Below are 22,754 nucleotides of genomic sequence, written 5' to 3' on the forward strand. Positions count from 1 at the left end.
AAACAACAGACAATGGACCTTTTTGCCTGCAAATTTTCCTGAAATTTTTGCAAATGTGATCTTAAATAAATGTAATTATGTCACACAGATCTAATGACCTGGAGATAAAATAACTAGTAAAAGCAAAGTCATTTTGTTTTTTGTTTTTAATTAATTTAAATCAAAATGTTCAATTTTTGATTCCTCCGGTACAATCGCCTAGATTTAGATTTCCAACCATAGACGGGACAAATTAAAATTAGTGTAATTCAGCAGCAAGCCACAGATACACAGTGTAGCTTGTTATATTTATATTTGTATAACATTTACCCAGTCAAAGAGCAGATTTGTTGTATGCAGCATTTTTGAACGAATTGCTTGTGCTTTTCACTTTTTACTTTGGCTCATAATCTTGCCAGGTCAATATGCAGCAGAACAAAAACAGCTATAGTAGACCGATGTTCAATCCATTCACAAACAACGCCTGTAGCTGTACATCCTTTATTGCAACAGTTTGACAGTACTTGGGGAAATCAGTTACACTTACAGTATATTACAAATGACACATTATTTTCAACAATATTAAGTTTATATGTACATAAACATGTTGGATCTTCATTTGACACCAACAGCTAATTTACACAGTAAATACAGTTTACATGGAACAATTGATGACTGTTTTAAGATGTGTTTTTTATGTTTAATTATGCATTAACTACAGCATTATATGAATTTTAAACATGATATTCCCGAAATAAATTATGAGTCATTCATCTCATCAGGAAATATATTTTCTCATAACTTTGAATAAACTAGAAAAGCATAAGCTCTTTATCACTGGATTGGATGTCCTGTGTCTTAGTTGTAACAATGAATGAGTACTGATCAGAGTTATTTTCTAATATTTTATGGCCTATTTAACAAAATAATTCTAAACAACAGACGACAGATTCACAACTGCACTGTATATTTAAAGATGAACAGGTTTCACTTGATTTGATTGAACTAGAGTGAAAAAGAACATCGTTCATGACTTCCTAGGGGCAATTATTGTAAATAGCTTTCTTTTGTAGTCCCTGACAATTTGGTGTTCCTTCTCAATCACATCAACCAAGACACTGTTTATCCTTTTGCCACATATCTTATTTAACTATGTTACATAGGAAGCCAAACCACATCTAAATGAATTGCACTTTATAGGGTGAACGGCGACCGTTGGAGAGCAGTTATCAGTTCATTCCCTGTGTTTACGTGCTGCTCAGTGGAAGGTGTTGGGGTTGGGTCGTATCATCATCACAACCTTCTTGAGAGAGTAGGCACCTCCTCTGAATTCAGCCCAGTACACGCCGTCCTGATAGCGGCTGCGGTAGTGACCTCCTCTGTACCACACGCCATTCAGATTTGAGTGGGCACAGGCATTATACCACCAGCCTCCCTTTTGATAGTGGGCACAGTTGCCTTAGAAAAAAAAAAAAAAAAAATCATGTTTTTTGGTCAGATGTGTATGGGTCAATAAATAAGTTATAAAATCTAATAGCTAAATTTTACTGATACCTGTGTATACGTCATGATCCCTGTCCAGAGTGGTGAACTGCTTCCCGTTGTGCCAAGTTAGGGAGTCACCGGCATTGCCATGGTAGCGGCCCACCCTGAGCCTATAGAAGTCGCTCTCAGGTTCAAGACGGAAACTTGCGTACTCTGCAAATGTCTTGCGTCCAGACCAGTCCTCTAAGGTGACCAGCAGCTTGTAGTTGCCCTGGCTGGTTATCCAGTATATGTTCTCCAGACCCAGCCAATACTCTCCATCGATGTTTCCAAAGCCTTGCTGTAATAAAACAGAGGAGCGCCTGCCATTGAGTATTTGATGGACCAAGTAAAATATTTCTTTTAGTGTACATTACTTAGTCTATGTTATTTTGTCATGTCCTTGAGGCTGAAAAATGACATTTGCTGTAGGGGTTGTTCTTCTCTCTCTCTTGTTTTTTCTTTCTTTCTTGTTTTACTGGTAGGTCTTTCATTAGCCAGCACATTCTTTGCATTGATAGGCATCTTTTTGAGCCTGTGAAGCACTTGTAATTCCAGCTTTCCTTGTGTTTAATACTGTATCTGCAGGGCTTTGAAGACCTGTTTGTTTTGTACTTGACAAGGGTTCAAATTAAGTTTTTTTTTTTTTTTTTAATTTTTTTTATTTAAATTTAAAAATTACAGTGATTCTCTTGTACACTTTAAGAACTCTGAACACATTATTGATTCATCTGTTTAGTACATACTGTATATGTCATACATAAAACATATTAATGTTCAGAGAATAATTGAGTACGTTTTTATTTGCATTGAGGCATTTCAGCACAGTGTGGTAGTTTCTGCTTGGCATATGTTCCTCATTAAACCTCTTTAAATGTTAACTGCCATACGGTTTAGTTTATGTGAAGAGTTATAGACGTAAAAGGTAAAACGTAAGCAAGTTACCACAGAAACATAAATTTACTTGTTTGTTGAATTTACCACCATTGGTAAAGGAAGACACACATCACCTCTCTTTATGTTAAATTGGACTGCTCATTTCCCCTATTTTTACATTTATCGACCAAAACGTCATAAATGTAGTAATATATCCTGCAGAACTGGCTCACCTTATATGTCTCCCAGTTTCTGAAGAAGTTGACGGAGCCATCCATTCTTCTCTGGATGACAGTCCAGCCACCAGGATCCTGTCTTTGATCGCACCACACCTGCATCAGCTTGTTGGTGTTCTCCGGCTTCACCAGGTGCATGCCGCTGTTAGTTTGACCATCCTCCAGAGCCTCCAGACAATCCTTCCAAGGACCTTGACAAAAAAAAAATAAAAAATAATAATTGAGAATTTACCCCACTCAGTCACCCCTGGCTTATTTCAACAAGATGTATCCCCTTATACTACATTCTCAGAGAAGTTGTATCTTTTTATATAGAAAGCCTCCTGCCTGTTCCTGGCAGATCTCATAATTGGAATATGACACTGTGATGGACAGAAATATTCTTTGGCTTGAAGGAAATTCAGGTGCAAAGCTGAAGCAATTGTATGATCAAAGGAAGTCATACACAGGATCCCCCTGTACGCCTTTCTCAGTTGCATCTACTCCCGCTAAGTCTCTTGTTCTTCCGTGGCACAGCTGGAAAAGCTCTTAACGTAAGAAGAGGATTGACCTTGGCTGCCATCCTGGCTTGGGAAGTTGCCTCTGCTGTTTCAGCCAAACATAACGCTGGCACAGATGCCAAAGAAAGACCCGTTTGATAAATAATGCAGTAGCAAGTAGATTAGCAAGCACTTTCAAAGTTCCCTGGGCATAGAGCAGTGTTTTTATAGGGACGTGTCAAAAATGGCTCCAATTTTCATAGTTTTCCAATGAGAACCAGAAGAACATCCATAATTTAGCTGTCTTCAAAATCATTCCCTGATCCAATTTTTTTTTTCTTTCTCTGATCTTCTTTTTTAAACCGTAAACACAGGTTGATACACACTCTGGTGGGAACCCCCCCCCCCCCCCAAAAAACCATCTTAAACCAGACTAAGCTGGTCGTCTCCTAGCCTGGGCACTAAACCAGCTGGGAGAAAGACCAGCAAAGGAGAAATTTCCATGCTAGTCTAGGCTGGTTTATGCTGGTTTGGTGTTGGTCTACCAAATGGAGCAGCAAAAATATGATATTCACTAGCAAAACCTAACTGGTGAAGCTGATTATAAACATTAAATTGGCATCATATGATGATCTTTTCAGGTGGGAAAAAGGCAAAATTTAAAGGTGCACCAAGCAATTTTTGAAAAACGCTTTTGACCACAGCATCGGACCGAGTCCCAAAACACACTTGCAGCCAATCAGCAGTAAGGGGGTGTGTCTTGTAAATAGGACCCGTGTAAATATCAGAGCAGCTGTCCAGTGGTGGAGAGAACTTAAGGAGCGGGAAGCGTTTGAAAATGGATGCCGAGGTTGCGTTGTTTCTTCTTGATAGGTGAGTAACGCTGATTTTGCTTCGTTTCACACAGCTTATCCGTGTTGGCTTTTGTTTGAATATGCTTGTGTGTCATCTTCACTTGTTTCTGCGATTGTCATTGCCATGGTTGTGTACGAACGTGTGGGGCGGAGATATCAAAATAAGGGCGAGGTCCTGTTGGGTTATGGGCATGTTTGTTTTCAAATATCAACACCATTTGGCAAAAATCACTTAGTGCACCTTTAACAAAACCTGAGACTTAAACTCTTGAAGCAGATGATCTCACATGTTCCATTTATTGTTTGTGTATTTTAACCATGCTTTCCTGACTGTCAGATCTGGCAGACAGCCTTTTAGTTATCTGACATCTCAGCCCCAAAGCACTTCTGAAGTCTTGTGGTTTACTTACAGTAATCTGGAATATTTTAGTTTACTCTCATCTTGTTGCTTATAAAAAGTAGGCCTCATGCGCGACAGCTGGCCCTCAGTCACAGCCACTCCAACCCGTTCATGACTCTGGATGGCACGTTTACAAATGAGCTGGCTGTGTCTTGTACCAAAACGTAGGCAAGACTTTGCTCCTGTCAGTTTCACTTGTAGCAGTACTTATAGTTCACACTCTTATAATTTAGATATTTTTGGCTGCTTTTCTGATAACAGACCTCAGACCGCTGGTTACATAGCCTCCAGTGCACAGTCCACTGAGCCGGGTTGTGTCTGTGTCTCTGAAAACTCTCTGGCTGGCTGATTTTCACTGCATGCCAGAATAGGAGCCATCACACTACCTGACAAATTTAAGATGATAACACAGACGGTGCTCATTAGCCCCTTACCGTGAATAAAACTGAATCCATTCCAACATTCCCAATCCCAGGAGGAGCATATTAAACAGCTTTTTTATTGGGTCAGTAGAATTTTTTTTTTTTTTTTTTTTTTTTTGGAAGAGACAAGCGTACATAGACTTAACACATTTAGACATCTGTTATTACAGTATATTGTATCATATGTGTTTATTTAATTATTATTTAGTAGTAGTATTAATAACAATAAATAAGTAATTAAAATATAGTGATAAAATGAGTAAGTGTAATATATAAATATTCAATAATGTTTTTGTATAACATTAACATTATATAATATACAATAAAAAATTTGTTAAAAATCATTACATACAGTACCAGTCAAAAGTTTTTGAACTAAGATTTTTAATGTTTTTTTAAGGAATTCTCTTCTGCTCACCAAGTCTGAATTTTTATCCAAACTTATACTGAAAAAGCAAAAATAATAATATTGTGGAATATCTTTACTGTTTAAAATAATTGCTTTCTATTTAAATATATTTTTAAAAAATTTCATTTATTCCTGTGATCAAAGCTAGATTTTCAGCATCATTACTCCAGTCTTCAGTGTCACATAATCCTTCGCTGTTCGAGAAACATTTTATTATTATTATTATTATCAGTATTTAAAATTTAAAAAACATTTGTTTCAGGATTCTTTGATGAATAGAAAGAAATTACAGAATAGGAAGAACTTACTGAAATTAATACTTTTATTTACCAAGAATGCTTTAAATTGATCAAAGTGATGATAAAGATATTTATAATGTTATAAAAGATTTCTATTTCAGATAAATGCTGTTCATCAGAGAAACCTGAAAAAAATCTGCTCAGCTGTTTTCAACTTATTATTATTATTATTATTATTATTATTATTATTATTATGTTTTTGAGCAGCAAATCAAACTATTAGAATAATTTCTGAAGGATCATGACTGGAGTAATGATGCTAAAAATTCAGCTTTGAGAAAACAGGAATAAAATTCATTTAAAAATGTATTCATATAGAAAACAGTTATTTTCAATAGTAATAATATTTAACACATTTTTCTGTTTTTGCTGTACTTTGGATCAAATAAATGCAGGCTTGGTGATTAGAAGAGACTTATTTAAAAAAAAAATAATAATAATAATTTTGACTGGTATTGCATATAAAATTTCTTGGTATTTATTATTGATTTAGGAAAATGTTACCATTTCTGTCCGACCTTTGAACCTCACTCTATTCTATTATGCAAATTTAGTTTTTATTCTGTATTAGAGGCTGTATCGGTGTTTTGTGCTAAATTCCGAGCACATTTTGATTCTGTACATGAAAAGCACCTCACTCCACATTCTTTGTCTCATTATTTTGGAGCCACCAATGTCTTGCTCTCCCTTGGAGAAGTCTGCTTGTCAGCAAATTAGAAACTCCTTTTAAGCTCCCTTCTGGTTAATTGGTCGTAGAACATTTTACACCATGGAAACTTGCCACTTAATGCAAAATTAGTGCCAAAACAAGTATTTGAAAAAAGAAAGAAATGAAGACAGGAACAGAATAGCTGAAAGCAGGTTCAAAGGGACGTTATTTGAATCATTTGTTCCTAATTAGAACAGTGATATTAATGCGTAGATCTGTCATTTTTAAATTCCTGTGACATTTGCTGTTTTACAGTGACAATATTTTGGTTTATTTGTTCAGGGGGCTTTATGGAGAGACGTTTAGACAAAGGCAGCTGTTATGTCTGGCAGACAAATGGACTAAGTTTAGATTAGGTGTGTATGAGAGATGGAATGAGAGACATTCTGAACAATAACAGTCTAATGGCTGACAGTGGAAAGAAAATCGGCTTTTCACTACAAAGATTCTAGCTAACATTCACAGAGATGAATGAGGTGTTGAACGGGAGATGAACACGAATCCATCAAGTGAAGTGAACTTTAGAGGAGCTATGGTAGGAAGAAGGGAGGAAGAGGAAACCGAGAGGCCTTACAGATTTTCAGCGGTGTGGGTCATGTTAAAACAACTTGGCAAATCCATCAGCAGACCATTTCTCAGGAAGACCCAGGCCTGATAGAGCTCAGTGTTTGTGTGGGATGTCTGGGTCGCGCATGTCTGGTAACACTGGAATAAATGACTTCATTTCAACAGAGTGCTGCTTCCCTCCCAGCCCTGCTCTTTCTCCAGTCATCTTATTTCCTTTTTCATTACTGCAGCTTTATTATCGCAGCCAATTCTGTTTTTGTCAGATCAAGCCTTGTATGCAAAAAACACGCACAACAAATTGGATCTTTTAACATCCACTTAGGACCACTTTCATATACATGTATGCTTCTAAAATCTTAAGGTGCATCTTACATTTTGTGGTCAAAAACAGCATGACCAACTTAAACCTGTTGTGAAATATGCATAAGGGAATCTTCCAACCTTTTTCCACAATTTTTTATCGCCTAGATTTTGCCCATGATAATTTGTAGAACAATAGATACCGTATATGAATTATATATATTAATATCTTATATATATGAGATATCATATATATATATATATATATATATATATATATATATATATATATATATATATATATTATAGAAATGAACGTAAATCAATATATAATAAATCTTTTATGTAGTCACTTCCGGGGGCAAACACTGGCGCGTCTTAGCTGGCGCGTCTTAGCTGCCGCTGTTCCCAGGTGCTTATTGTTTTAATTGTTTAAAATTTTTATTGAGTTGTTTCTGATGCTGCAACGGTCTGGCTTATGTTTTCAAAAATATAAGCACTATATTCGGAGAAATCCGAGTCCGACTCTTTTAAACTCTGCTGTTACACGGAGTGTTTGGTTGCTCTCTGTGTTATTTCCGGCTGTTTAAGATCGGAAAAATGAGGCTCTACGCGATGGTTCCAAGAGCATCTTGAACTGGATGATCTTACTTTACAATATTTCAGCCTGCTGTGTCGGTACTTCAATATAGTGCCGAAGAACTTCTACATTTTTGTTTCAATCACTATCCATCTCCTCTGGATCTTCATTTCTACACTGACATTTCTAAACCTCGACGCAAATATATTCATCGCGGTCAAGACGGAATTACAATTATGATGACTCAAACTCTATAAAGTCCTTCTGATCATCATCTTTCGCGTTCGACAAGGAAATTGGAACGAACTGCGGATCACTCTGTGCTAGCCCATCTAGGCAAGTCAACAATCACCGAATCTACAACGAATGTTTTTACGTTTGGATTACTTAACATTCGTTCAATCAACAACAAAGCGCCGTTGGTTTGGATCCACTGACGGATTGTATGTTTGATTTCTTCTGTTTGACTGAGACATGGCAGCAACACAATGATTTTTCTCAGCTGAATCAGTCCATTCCTCCAGGTTTTGCTGATGCTTGTCAAGCCCGAGTCTCGGGTCGAGGTGGTGGTCTAGCAATGCTTTACAATAAGAAATGGAGGGTCTCTACTATAGCTGTACCTTCCTACGCTACTTTTGAATCTATGGTGCTACAAGTTAATGGACCGGTACCCACTATCATAACAACTGTTTACCATCCACCTAAATTTAATACTAACTTTTTAACTGAACTTTCTGCTTTTTTAACTTTATGTTCTGTTTCTCCAAATGTGATTATGGTTGGTGATTTTAATATCCATGTTGATAAAGCTACTGATACAAAAGACTTTCGATCATGTTTGGATAGCTTTGGACTGAAACAGTTTATTGATTTTCCAACTCATTGAAAAGGTCACACACTTGATCTTATTTGTTGTACTGGAATAACACCTTTTGATTGTAGTTCACGTGACCTGTCTATATCTGATCATAAACTTGTGTTTTTCAGTGCCAAATTAACTGTATCAAAAATTGCTCAAAGCCGCACTATCACATTTCGCAATATTAAGAACATTGAATTGTCTGTGTTTTCTAATGAAGTTGATAACTTGTTGAATATTGATGGATTACTTGGCCTGGATGAGTTGACTTTTTACTATAACGACCGGTTGCAGAATGTTTTAGATGTTGTTGCACCTGTTAGAACTCGGATTGTCTCATTTGCTCATTCTGCCCCATGGTATACTTCTGAGTTACATCTGTTAAAAGCTAAGGGGCGTCAACTAGAGCGTTTATATATGAGATCTGGTTTAATTGTGCACAAGGAAATGTATGATCACCACATCAGAGACTACAAAGATGCCCTTTCTACTGCTAAAACAAATTATTATGCCAATTTGATAAACTCTGGAGGTGGGAATACAAAAACACTGTTCTCTACAATGAATAATATTTTGCGACCACCAGATGCTTTCTCATTATATTCGCATTCTAATACTACATGTGATACTTTTATGAATTATTTTAGTGATAAAATCGAAACTATTCATAAGAATTTAACACCCAATAATGGGGCATGTGGTTCATTCTTCTCTCTTTATGATGCTTCCGCCCTAACTGCTTTTTCTAGTTTTTATTTGCCTACGGTGAATGAAATAGCTGAATGTGTTCAATAATCTAAATCTACTACCTGTCAGTTAGATCCTATTCCCACACATCTTGTTAAGTTTTGTTTACCTTCTTTATTACCCTTGATAACTCAAATTATACATTCTTCTCTTATTACTGGTACTATTCTTTCATCCTTCAAAGTAGCGGGCATAGCTCCCATACTTAAGAAACCTGGTGCGGATTGTAATAACCCTAAAAACTTTCAACCCATATCTAATTTACCTAAATTATTCTAAATTACTGGAAAAAATTGTTGCTCAGCAGGCACATACTCATTTAATGGAGAATAACTTGTTTGAGCAATTTCAGTCTGCTTATCGTCCATATCATAGCACGGAGACAGCACTTATTAAAGTCACAAATGATTTGTTAATGGCTGCAGATTCGGGACTTTTATCAATACTCATTCTTCTCGATTTAACTGCAGCTTTCGACACTATCTCACATAGCATTTTATTGGAGAGGTTGATTTCTATTGGGATCACTGGTATATCCCATGATTGGTTTAAATCATATTTATCTGGTCGGACTCAGCTCGTTCAAATAAAAAAATTTAAATCGCGGATATCTCAGATAACCAGTGGTGTGCCTCAAGGCTCAGTCATGGGCCCTCTTCTGTTTATTGTGTATTTACTACCTCTAGGACAGATTTTTCATAAATTTAATATAAATTTTCACTGTTACGCAGATGACACCCAGCTCTATATATCTTCGAAGCCTAGTTCAGTATTGCCGCCTTCCTCTCTTTTGCTCTGTCTTTCTGAAATTAAATCATGGTTTACATGCAACTTTCTCAAAGTTAATAGTGCGAAGACTGAAATTTTATTAGTTGGTACTAAATTAAAACTGCGTAATTGTGGAAGTTTTACACTTACTATCGACAACTCTGTTATCTCTCCTTCTTCTCAGGTCAAGAGTCTGTGTGTCATCCTTGACAGTACTCTGTCTTTCGAGGCACATGTAAATAATATTACACGGTCCGCATATTACTATCTGAGAAATATTAATCGTCTTCGACCATCTCTTTCTGTTAATGGTACTGCTGTCCTCGTGCATGCATTGGTTACCTCTCGAATTGACTACTGTAACTCTCTGCTCAGTGGTGTTTCACAGAAACTTATTCATAAACTTCAAATGGTTCAGAATTCAGCAGCTCGGATCATTACATGAACACCATTGAATGAGCATATTACTCCAGTTTTAGGGCACCTTCATTGGCTTCCAATCAGATATCGTATTCAATTTAATATTTTACTTTTTACTTCATAAGGCTCTTTATAATCTAGCACCTTCTTATCTTAGTGAACTTCTTTGTGTGTATGTACCTACCCGATCCCTCAGGTCTTCTGCTTCTGTGACTCTTGTTGTAGCATCTGTACGTTTGACTACCATGGGAAGTAGAGCCTTTAGTTGTATTGCTCCGACGATTTGGAATACTTTACCTCAAGATATACGTAATAGTCTTAGTCTTTCAATTTTTAAATCACGTCTTAAAACTCATTTTTTTAGATTAGCCTATCCTGAGTGATTTTAGTTATGTTATTGGGTATTGATTTTTTTGTATTATTGTTTATTGTGTTGTTTTTTCCCTCTGTTTAATTATGTATTTTATTATTGTAAGGTGTCCTTGAGGGTCTTGAAAGGTGCCCACAAATAAAATGTATTATTATTATTATTATTAATATGGCGTAACTACCATACACATTTATACAAATTTATAGATTAAATGCAGCCTGTGATGGCTCGTCCTTATGCCATTTCCCAACTTTTCCCAACAAATTTTTCTGACAGTCTTCTTTCCTTCACTTTTTTTTTTTTTTTTTTTTTGTCCTCTGTCCAGAATCTTTCTCTATTTCCTTCCAGAGCTCTTTTTCGTACTGTAGTCCCATTGTGAAACCTTGACTCTCATTGAGGAGAGTTTGTGTAACCTTTCTCTATTAATGCAGGCAGACCTATCCAGGAAATTGCTCATGTCACCAGATGGAGTGGAAATATAGCCACTGAAAGATGCCTTTTTCATTTTCGCTGTCTTCGTTTAAATAATAAATAGACAAAATATACATGTTGGTTTTGGGGTGGATGATATAAGCAAAACATTGTGATAGTCTTATAATATTGCAGTGCATTATGATAAGCACATTAAAGAAAAATGATTTAAAAAATATGAAAATTTCCTTTGGATTGAGATAAAGAACAGTCATGTTTATTGCAATGCAGCATAAGTGTTAATTAAAAACAAACTGTATTTTTTTGGAAAATAAAGTTTTTCTACATTATTTATCCCCCAAAATTAGGCTTTTCATTTACTTCTCATTTAGATCATGTAAAATGAAATGTAACATTTAGCCTGAAATTGATAAATTGTATTAAATCGATCATAACGTTTTGTTTTCCATGTTTAACAATGCCACCCATGGGCATGGCTCAACACAAAATATTGTTTGTGATATTCATCATCTGACCAGATTAACAAACTAGATGTTGGCATTTCAAAGCTGCGACAACAACAGATGCTTTATTATTACGTCTCTGTGTGGGAGCCGCTATGCAGAGAGAATTTGAGATGAATGAACTTTGATAGGCAGTGCTTAATAATGATGGACTGTGAGAGAAAATTGGCACTGAAAACTACACAAGGATAAGAGTCATCAGATGGAAATGTCACGTTTTGAATTATTTAATGTCAATAACTATTGATGTTGCTTGCTTCTGACATTTCTGTACGAATTTTTCTATTGCAAAAAAGTTCTAAGTCTTGGAGGTCTTTTTAGACCTCATTATAAACGTCTTTACTGTCATTTTCGATCAATTTAATGTCTTTGCTGAGTGGAAGTATGAATTCCTTTTACAGAAAATGGGCTCAAACTTTTGAAGGGTACACTTGGTGCATTTTGGCTTTGTTTTCTGTTTTGTAAAACCTTCCATTTCTACAAAATGCAAGTATTTCTCATTTCAGTTTTTCCCTTCAAATAGTACATGTAACTCTGGAGGAATGAAGCTGAGACTCACCGGAGGGTTTGTTTGTGGTGGATGGGCTGTGAGTTCCTCCTGGCATGGTGGGAAGAGGGGCAGGAGGCACTTTGAGGTTCTGATCGCTCTGGATCTCGTTGGTGATCTGGCTGTTACGGCTAAAGGTTGGTGGCTGGTAGGGTTTATTGAGTGGTGGTGAGGGTCTGGGTTGAGGTTGAGGTTGTGGTTGAGGCTGAGGTTGGACCGGTACCCTGGGGACCACAACTGGCGGTCCCCTCTGACACTGCGCCTCAAGAAGGGCAATGAGCGCTGACTGGTTATTGGCCAGTGAGGCGAGGTGCTGATACTTATGCTCCAGATCTTTATAGCGGTTTGTAAGCTGCAGCATCTCGGAGGTCTGGTTGAGGATCTTGTTCTCCAGTTGAGAGAGCTCCAGCGCGTTGTCCCTCTTGCGGATGATCTCATGCAGCAGCTGCATGTATAACTGCGTCACTCGGGAATTCATATTACGGGACTCTTTACGCAAAAGCTTCACCTCATTGACGATGCCGCCATCGACTTCTACAAGCTGCTGCAGAGTCTCAATTTGTCTCTTCTGCTTGTGCAGCTCAGAATTGAGGAGTTCCAGCTCCTGCTTATTGACACGGTTCTCCAGCATGGCCTCAGGCTCCTTGGAGTTCACACAGATGGCTCCCGTAACCTTCTGCTGTGGTACGATGAAGGTGTAGGAGCACTTGTCCTGCGGTGGAGGCTCGGGGGCCCGTCGTGTGCGAGAAGTCGACAGGAATTCAACCTCTGGACCTTCATCGCTGCTGTCAAACTGCTGAGTGCTGCCCTCTGTTTCAGGAAACCGTCCACTCGCGAAGAGCAACACCAGCCATACGAGTGCAGGAACATCCATGACCACACACACCTGTGAATTACATGAGCGGAGAAAGAATTTTTTATTTATTTATTCATAAATTATATTTTTCAGAATATTATAAAGTAGTTTGGCATGATCTTAAGACAAAGGTTAACAAAATTGCTTCACTGCTGCTTAATATCTTTATATCGAATAATTTGACCTTCTATGTCAAGATTAGTTTAGGTTGTAAAATACCATGTGGAGCGACTCTCCAAAATTGCAATATTTATGAATGTATTCATTCACGATATTTGTGTGGACCGCAAACAATTTCCCAATGCATTTTGCAAAGAGTTTGCCACTTCAACCAACAGAAAGCTGTTTGGTTTTAAATTTACTTCTGTGTGAGTTGTGCTCCAAATATGACTATACTATTGACAACAGACAATGGATTTTTTTATTTATTTTTTTTTGCCAGAGAAACTGAAATTTGACCGTACCTTAAGAAGCTTACCCATGTCTTTTAAACTATATTTAAAAATGTTTTTGTGGACATTCTTATGTTTCATTGAACCTCAGGTCAAGCATACAGTATTTCATTCACATCACAACAATCAAAGTTGCATACAATTCCCTAAATCATTTTGGAACAGTCAGAACTTTAATCCTCAAAATATTTACTTTGATACCACCCTAAGGGTTTAAGGATATATTTTTCCATCCTTGAGGCCTGTGAGAGGCATGAGGCAAATTTTCCCCTCTATCTGTCTGAACAGGCCTAGCTTAACCAAACTAACACAACCCCAACTGATCTAGACAGGAGATCTGGCACCTCACTCAACATCTGTCACGCCAGAGAACTCATTACAACAGGAGTCAGTGAGCTGCCCCTGTTTCTAACCCAGCCATGGAAGCTCTTGATCTCTGGGGACAGATTAGGTTTCACTGGGAGAAATGGTCTGGCAAGCCACAGTGTTCCTCCAGAACTAATGGAGAAGCAAACAGGAGTGTGGCTGACCCTCACAGCGGGGAAATTATGAGGCTCTGTAGCCCCATATTCTGTAAGCTCTTGGCTTCACTGGAGCTTCTAGACTTGAATCTCGCTCAAACACTTTCACAGCATCCTCTCCCTCATATGTAGCCTTGCAAAATTGATTTATTCTAGTGATTCAGTTCATCATAAATATTTCTCTCTCGGATGGTGCGTTAGATTTTCAGATTCATTATTATAAATCAATTTATTCAGAAAGTTCACATAAATGAACATATTCCAAAAATTCACTTTGCTGCTGTTCATTACTTTGTTCAACTTGGTTGTCAGCTGAACAATCTTATATGTATATACTGTAAACGTATGTATGTGTGTGTGTGTGTGTATGTATGTACATATATCTCAATTTAAGATTGTTCATATTTAGAAACTCTAATAATACTAATATTTTAAAATGACTTTCATTTCATTTTTATGTTTTTATTTTAATTTTTAGTAATTTTGTTGCACTTTTGTCATCTTTACAATGTTTTAACAATTTTTTAATTTTAATTACCAAAAACATTTTTTTTTTTAATAGTTTTAGTAAACAACACTGTTGCCATAATCAGGCCAGTTTTGACCACCCACACCTCATACAAAAACCATATATCCCGTTGAACAATGGAGCTGCCCCAGTTGCAGGGCGACACAGAGTGTTTAATTCTGCTGAATGGATTGTTTGGTCATCATGGGTGTCCTGGCAGGAATCTGCTTTGGTAAGCTGCCATATGAATGAGTTTTCAATGACAGCACTTGGTTATCTGAACCTTGCCACAGGCTTGAACATCACGGAGGGAGAATGGAAAATCTGATGTAGCTCTAGTTCATACAAGCACTGGGATTTTACTCTGATTATAAGCATGTATGACATAAAATGCATTGTGCAAGGCGTACATAAACCATGCCCAAAAAAACTTACAGGACCCAGTAAATTAATATTGAATTAGGGCTGGTTCATGCAGAGCGAGCTTTTGAGTTCTTTTGAGCTGCTTTTGAATTGTTTTCTGTGTTACCGTGCTGCAGGGACATATTTAACTGTTGCTTCGCGTCTTGTTTTTTTTTTCCAGTGTCAAACTAAAGTTGAACAAAATATGTCTTGAGACCCTAGGCTCATTTTCCATTCTGCTGTGTCTTGCATTAAAATTAAGACTTTTAAAACAGCATGTCAAACTTGAGAAACTGTTACTTTTCACTGTGCTATGCCTCAATTTTTTCATTTGGTATGCATGGCACTTTAAAATGTAAAACGTGCAGGGTGTGTTCTTATTGTATGGAACATATGTTTCTATGATAGTTGCAAAGACAGAGAAAATCTGACACCTGCTTCCAATGGATGTCTGTCATTTTGGGTTCAGTCTCCAGGAAGGTATGACGTGATTTATTAGCCTGATTTATTTATTCACAATGAAAATACCAGTTACATCAAGACCTGTAATGACCCAACACATGCCCTTTTATATTCGTGACATGAAGCCACTTTGTGTTGTTTACCCCGAGTTTCAAAGAGAGTGTGCATATTATTGGAAAAGCAGCACAGGGGTGTCTGGAAGAGGGGACGCAGTGAGAAGTGGAAGGATGCCTGTGAAAGCTTTGGAGAACACTTCTTCCTAGAAAGTATAACTAGAGTGCTTCATCTTCGGGAACTTTAATTGAAAGCTGCTGTTGGACTGAGTTATAGAGCAGCACTGTTCAACACCTTTCTAACCCACTAGCAGGTTTTCTGACCTCCACGTACATGTACATTCACAGATAGGGATGTTTTAGTGGATGTTTACTTCAAACACACACCTTTATGACAAATGCATGCAGGTAATACAGCATTATTCATACAATTATTACTGTATCACACAAGCTAAATATTAGCATGGTATTTCTATACCGTGAATATCATGAATATCAAATAGCTAACATTTCAGACCATTTCTTTTAACCATTGCATCTCTGAGCAACGCACAATAGAGGTGTTTTGTTACTGAATGAATCCTGTTGTCAATTGAGAGAAAAATTCAATGACTTGTTCATGAAGACTATTACTTTGTTCATGAATGAATCGGTGTTTTCAATTATTTGACTGAGTGAATTATTCAGTTACTCACTCATGCACTTGTTTCGTGCACTAATGGATAAATTAGTGAGTTTGAACAAAATGTTTGATTGAATAATTTACATAAAGACAGTTGTTTTATTCCTGAATGAAATAGTATTTTTGAATGAATTGATTAAGTGAATGATTCAGTGACTCACTCATAAAGACTGTCACTTATTTCATTCATGAATTAATCGGAGGGTGTGAATAAATCATTTGAGTGAATGATTCAGTGAAACAGTGTTTCTGAATGAATCAGTTGAGTGAATGATTCAGTAAATTCACTCATTACTGAAAACAGTCACCACTAATGCACAAACTGACAATCTGTCTATTGTACAATAGAGCAGTTTCATGAGCTCTAATTATTAATGACCCATATCAGAAGAACGAATTAGCATCTTACATTTTATAGATTTCTTTTTCTCCAAAAGCATGTCCAAAATTGTTCTGTCAGCCTGTTATCATCATGGCACCGAAAAAATACCCAAGAGCTTTTTGGGAATTATCTGGAGAAAGGGGGATTGCAGTGCTCATTAGTTGAGTTTTATAACATATTCTGGGAGGAAAGCCAGAGGGGAATTGGTTCAGTGTTAACATCAGGAAGATTTTAGAAATATTAGCACAAATGGATGGATTTTTACTGGATGAAACATTTACCACTAGTATTAACATCTCTGCTCGTCAAGCTGAGGAGGATTGATGCGAACAAAATTCAAGTTGTTTATTATATTGTGGTTGTTTATGCACAGTAACCACAATAACAGACCTTTGCCGATGAAGTCAGCAAATACACAGCAAACCTGCAATCTGTCTGTCCACATCATGACTTCACCACTGAGTCTAATAGCCAGCTTGCATTGCAATTCTTGTTGTCTCTTTCTATTCATCCCCTTCTTTCTCCTGGCTTTGACAGGGCCCTTTACGTTCTTACTGTTTAAATACATGAAAGATGATCTAAGAGCTGTTTACACAGTATCTTGTCTTATTTGTGCTGCCAAACTATTTTCGTATTTCCGGCCACTGATATTAAGTTACATAATCTTCACAGAAAAAAACATGAGAGACATAAACCTCCTGCTGTTCTCTGTCCCATGGAAAACTTGTCATTCTCATATCCCCATTCTGCTATCTGGACATGTTTGATTAAGACTCTTCAGTTGTGTTCCACTCCTCACGAACTGCTTTTGTCTCTCTAATCTTACTGACAGATTAAATGCCAGAAATTGTAAAAGCTGTTGACTGACAAGACGACGTCTATTGAAAAATCCAATTATGCCGGTAGCTGTGTTTTGAAACACTGTAGCTGGTTTCTAGGTAGTCTAAAGTCATTATCAGATAACCTCCAAGCAGGTTATTAATGTTTTGCAAACAATCCTGACCACTTAAAACTGCTGTGACCAACTAGTAGCTGGTCCAAAATGATTTACAAGCTAATGACCAGCTAGAAACCAGTTTCCATGTTCAGCTACCATCTTAAGTTGGATTTCCCAGGAAAGGCAGCTACTCGGATCAGATTGGATTTGTTTTTTGTTTATTTAAATGATCTGGAATACTCTATTCTGATTGGTCAATCACGGTGTTCATTGTCAGATATGTCCTAATACCCACCATTGTCCATAGCAATGCTGTATATAATCTAGAATACTGCATACAGTGTCAGATATTTCCTAACATGTTTCTCGTATCACAATATAGATTAGCTCTCTCTTGTTTGTTGCGCTTGAAGCATGATGTTTGTTATCAATTGTAAGGTCCAAATCTTGCTATTAACAAACCATTAGCTATGACTTTTGTCTCAATAAACCCCTAATTTGCAGCTTATAAATAGTTAGTGAGGTAGATTAGCAATGCAGAATATGTGCTTTATAAGTACTAATAAACAGCAAATCTGTTAATAATAGGCATGCTAATAGTTAATAGTGAGAATTGCTGCCTAAAGTGTTACCGTAATAATATTTCATAATATTTCTGTTTTCACTGTATTTTTGATCAGATAAATGCAGCCTCGTTGGGCATATAAGACTATTTTCAAAAACCTTTTAAAAAGTCTTACCGACTTCAAACTTTTGAACTGTAGTGCATCAATCTAGTGTGAAAAACATAGTTTTTCTTTCTTTTTCCTGGAAGGGAAAAATAATGATGGTTTCCACTGAGGCTGAGGAACCCCCTCGTGCCGCTGTAACAGACCAGTAATGATAGGTTGGACTTGTTGGATATACTGACAGAGTGTCAGAGGGCCGGGGCATTGCAGCAGGCAGCATCTCGTGTGAGCTAATGCTGCGGGCGGCGTGTGGTTTCACTGTGGTGTGTGAGCATGTGCCTCTGTGTGTGTCTGCATTCATGTGTTTGTGTGTGTCTAGGAAGGGGAATATCTGTGGTTTCTCTGAGTGGAACATAAGATGTGTTTGAGAACATGTGATTCAATGGAGACCCTAAGTCTAAGTGCTAGGACTCCCCGACCAGCTTAAAGAGACAATGGAAATGCTTTCGTCTGTGGTGAAATGTCTGTGTGAGTGGCAGGACAAGAGAAAGCACATCTGCCTAATCCACAGAGCTGTCATTACCCCTTTGGTGGGAAAAAAATCCTCCAGAGCCTGTCCTTCTGACACGCACCTCGAGAAGTGTCCCGACAGGCCAAAGTGAAGTTTAGCTCGTCCAGTGTTCCATTACAGATGTGGCATGACTTACAAGCTACAGCATGACTGAACTGCTTTTGAACTATCCCACATATTCCTCCATAAAAGATAAAGAAACACCTTTTAAAAGGGAAAGAACAATAACTGATGGAAACAAGTTCTGCCTTGTTGTGCACCATTAACAATATACCTTGGAATGCCATTTAATTCCTGAATTTGAGTTGAATTGAAAATGAGGTAGCAAACAGGATGCAGAATTGTACTTTATAATTTGATTTTGAATCTTTGTACTTTATAATTTGGTTTTGTAATTTTATTTTAAAATGCATTCAGAATTAGCTATTAAACATGTCGTCATATTCTCAATGTATCGTGTTTCCAGGTATTGGTACGTGATATTAATAATCATTGTTTGAAACCACTTAGTTTCCAAGCAAGCTCTGTTTGCTTTTGTAATTCAGTTCATTGTATTATACAAACACTCATACAAACATAATATTTTTATGGAAACATCAGCTAGATCCGCTGTGATTACTCCTTTTAGGTCTGACTGTGGCGCAATCACAGTGTTTGAGTCATTGATTAGGGGCTGAGGGAACACAGCAGCTTGAGGTCTTCTTTCAGTCTTTCCCTCTCGCTCCATCATTCCCTTGTTCTCTCGCCTGCCCTTCTTATTTCAACCTTAGCGTGGCATTCCTTGAATTCCGCCCCTCCTCATTAGGGTGAGCCAAGCTGCCATACACTCTCTCACACACACACACACACACACACACAGGCTGGTGAAGGCTGATGAAGTCCTCACCTCACACTTGTGCCTGTGTGCCCCTGCAAATCATCCCTGACTGCAGAGTTAGATGTAGGTTAGCAGAGTAATGAGACTAAACACAGGCCTTTCACATGTTTAACAATGGACCTGCTTCTGCATCATTAGTGTAATGATGTTCCACAGTGTCACGTTCTGTTGTAAAGGAATAGTTCACCCAAAAATGATGCTATTGTGTACTTAGCAGAATGTTCAAGTCGCCCTTTCCCATAAAAGTATTTAGTGACTTAAACTTTCAAGCTTACATAAAATGGCCTAAATGTTATCTTCCAAGTTATCTGAAGATTGTGTGAGGAGCAGACCTAAGACCTAATTTATTATAAGCCTTTGAGGTATTTTATTATATTTTTTTGTGATCATCTTAGAAATTGCAGATTATTTATTTATTTATGTTTATTTACATCTTTTTTTTTTTTTTTAGTTTCTTATGCTCACCAAGGCTGCATTTAGTTTATCAAAAACACAATAATTATTATTTTAGTTTATTTTATTTTTAAGTTTGAACTGGGAACATCTAAAATAAGCATTTTATATACAGAAAACTTTAGGCATGTGTAAATATTTGCAAATCCTTTAAGGTTAATTAAACATTGAATTCCTGAAATTAACAAATAGATTTTATTGTATTTGTTACATGAGGTTTAATAAAGAAATGAAGCGTAATAATGCAAATAACAGAAATATAAACATTTGAAACCTTCTAAAGTTGTGCGTATGTTAATACTTCTACATTTTAGGTATCATCAGTACATCCACATTGTACCATTCAGCATATCTAAACATACTTAAATATATTTGTAAACATTATGTACGAATACCTGCAAATAGTAACGAGACCAGCCTGCTAGACAGACCCTGCACCCAGACGAACCCCCAGTATGAGAAAGATAGATTTGTTTAGGTAAGACTCTACGATAGCTTTCATTAAAACATTTTCATTAATATATTAAAATTTAATTATAAGTAGTTAATAATCAGAGAATACAAACAAATTCTGCATATCCTCTCTGCGAACCTCTGGAGTGCCTTCGGGGACCCCTAGTTGAAATCCTTGGGTCTAGACCATTGTATAAACAATCCTGAGTGCTTTGTATACAGTTGCAATTATGAGCTTTGTGTATTTTGTTGCCATGGCATGCCCGTCAATAAAGAGAGTACTAAAGACTAGTCAGATTTTAAAAACATCTTTACCCATAAGCTCTCTTCTATTCAAACAGAACCGGCGCTGAACAAAGCCCGATTCAGAAGTCTGCCTCTGTTCCGATTACTACAAATGGAAAAAAGCTTCCTGGGGAATGAAACAAAGAGTCATATCAACAGTCAACTCTCTAGCATCCTGTCCCAGCAAAACATTTCGCTCTGGGATTAGGATGTGTAGCTTACTTTACCTCCCTCCATCACTGTCTTGCATCCCTCTTTTTTCCTTTCTCAAATTCTAAAACAAAAAATTCAGTCATAAAACTAAAAAAAAAAAAAAAAAACTCCTTTCATGCTGTTTTAAACCCCTTTTTTATTTCCTTTTCCATCATTCACACCTCAGCGTATTTGTAACCCTGTCTAGACTCTCTTACAGCACATGGGGAACGACCCTTTTGGTCTGAATGCTCGCAGACGTCATTATTGATGCGGCTGCTTTGTTGTCTCCGATTGCGTCCGGGACCCTCATTGATAACAACCATTGTGTGTTTATTACCAATTAACTGCCTGTTGCCGCTAAAACACCCCGTCTCCAAATCTTTCACTTCCATTGTCCTCAACAAGCCCGGCAAGGATTATCCCTCCACTTAAACCATCAGAACTAAATGTCACCCGAGGCGACAGATGTTATCCGTACAACCATGACAGCAACGGAGTGGGAGGTTGAAGCTTAAAAATGATTACCCAAGCACACAGAACAACCCCCGATCTCAGCATGTTACAAAAAGGCGACTCGGCTGAGCGCAAACAGGTGTTTAAAAGTTCATTCCAAGATTAGCACATGCATTGTGGCGAGCCGGATGCAATTACACATGTTTAGAGAGCGAGCGGAGCCTCAGGGCTCACCTTAGCCTTACCAGATGATTCCAGTCTATTGCACAGCACCCTCTTGAAATCCGTCAATGTCCAGGAGAAACCGTGTGAAGTGCCTTTGTGGAAATAGTCATCACAACTTGCAGAAATTGCTCTGTGGGGTTTGCCTCTCTCTCGGTCTGTCGTAATCCCCCACTGTCTCTCTTTGTTAGATGTCCTCGGTGTCAGTGGAAAGGTCTTCAGTCTTAAAGCCCTCAATTAAACACCTCTGTCTGTGTGGCGACGCAAAGCCTGCGAATCCTCACTCAAGAACCACTTCAAGCATTCTTCTCAGGGAGATAGGAGTGAAATGATACATGCATATTAAACAAACTGAAAAGTTCTTAAAATTCAATCAAAGCGTGACTTTCAAGAAAGCAAGTCCTTGGGAGTCTTTTAAAATATTCACGGTCAAGTATTTCAAGGAGATGTTAAAGAGGGCTTTGAAGACCTCAGAAGATCAGCAGATATGTATGTTAAGCGCTGTAGGCTCCTCTGGGTTTTGAAGGCAATGAAAGTCCACCAGCATGTTCTTCTCAGCCCTCTGAGGAGTTTGTGTGTTCCCTGTCACTCTTACTGGACTAAGTCCATCACCTCTGTTGCACTAACTTTTCCTGCTCCCCTCTCTCTCTCTCTCTCTCTCTCTCTCTCTCTCTCTCTCCCTCTCTTCTTTACAACAGGCAGTGGATTTGGGGTTGGTCCACCCCCTCTCCACTCTCTCCTCCCCTTGGCACAAAGAGATCTGAAAGCATGAGCTTCTAATCCCCCACCCATATTCACAACCCCTGCTATTCAGTTCTCCCTTTCAGTGTCTATTTCCGGCCGGTCAGCTACCAGCTGCAACTGTTGTCTGGAGTTCAGTGATGTCACAGCAATCAGGTCCTAATTGGGTATGGATATAGGGTTAGGAACCTGGCTAGAATGAGGGGTAGAAAGATCAAAATTAGAGGAAAAGAGAAAGGGAGCATGGTGATTCTGTCTTTTTTTGGCTTTTAAATGAGATAATGGATGTCTTTCTTGGTTT

General features: G+C 37.7%; 2 protein-coding genes across 4 annotated transcripts in view; one reads left to right on the forward strand and one right to left on the reverse strand.

The window, feature by feature from the left end:
• Positions 1-22,754, forward strand: part of ralgps1 (Ral GEF with PH domain and SH3 binding motif 1) — a 98,535-nt gene that overhangs the window by 34,288 nt on the left and 41,493 nt on the right. The window lies entirely within an intron of this gene.
• angptl2b (angiopoietin-like 2b) lies at positions 444-22,345 on the reverse strand. 2 transcript variants are annotated; one of them, XM_058784524.1, is made up of 5 exons: positions 21,736-22,345; positions 12,293-13,166; positions 2,613-2,806; positions 1,534-1,804; positions 444-1,437 (listed from the first exon to the last, which is right to left on the reverse strand). In XM_058784524.1, the coding sequence occupies exons 2-5, from the start codon at positions 13,152-13,154 to the stop codon at positions 1,238-1,240; spliced, it is 1,527 nt and encodes a 508-aa protein (XP_058640507.1). In that variant the 5' UTR covers positions 13,155-13,166; positions 21,736-22,345; the 3' UTR covers positions 444-1,237. The 2 variants fall into 2 exon arrangements, with proteins under 2 accessions (XP_058640507.1, XP_058640508.1); XM_058784525.1 differs by having other exon boundaries at positions 21,725-22,345.

This window comes from Onychostoma macrolepis, chromosome 08, assembly GCF_012432095.1.
Source record: "Onychostoma macrolepis isolate SWU-2019 chromosome 08, ASM1243209v1, whole genome shotgun sequence".
Taxonomy (NCBI): domain Eukaryota; kingdom Metazoa; phylum Chordata; class Actinopteri; order Cypriniformes; family Cyprinidae; genus Onychostoma; species Onychostoma macrolepis.

Excerpts from the sequence above, each read along its gene's own strand:
- angptl2b (XM_058784524.1), bottom strand. The coding sequence starts at position 13,154 with ATGGATGTTCCTGCACTCGTATGGCTGGTGTTGCTCTTCGCGAGTGGA. Across the intron at positions 2,807-12,292 it reads CACCACAAACAAACCCTCCG|GTCCTTGGAAGGATTGTCTG; the intron begins GTGAGTCTCAGC and ends TTTTTTGTCAAG. Across the intron at positions 1,805-2,612 it reads GAAACTGGGAGACATATAAG|CAAGGCTTTGGAAACATCGA; the intron begins GTGAGCCAGTTC and ends GTTTTATTACAG.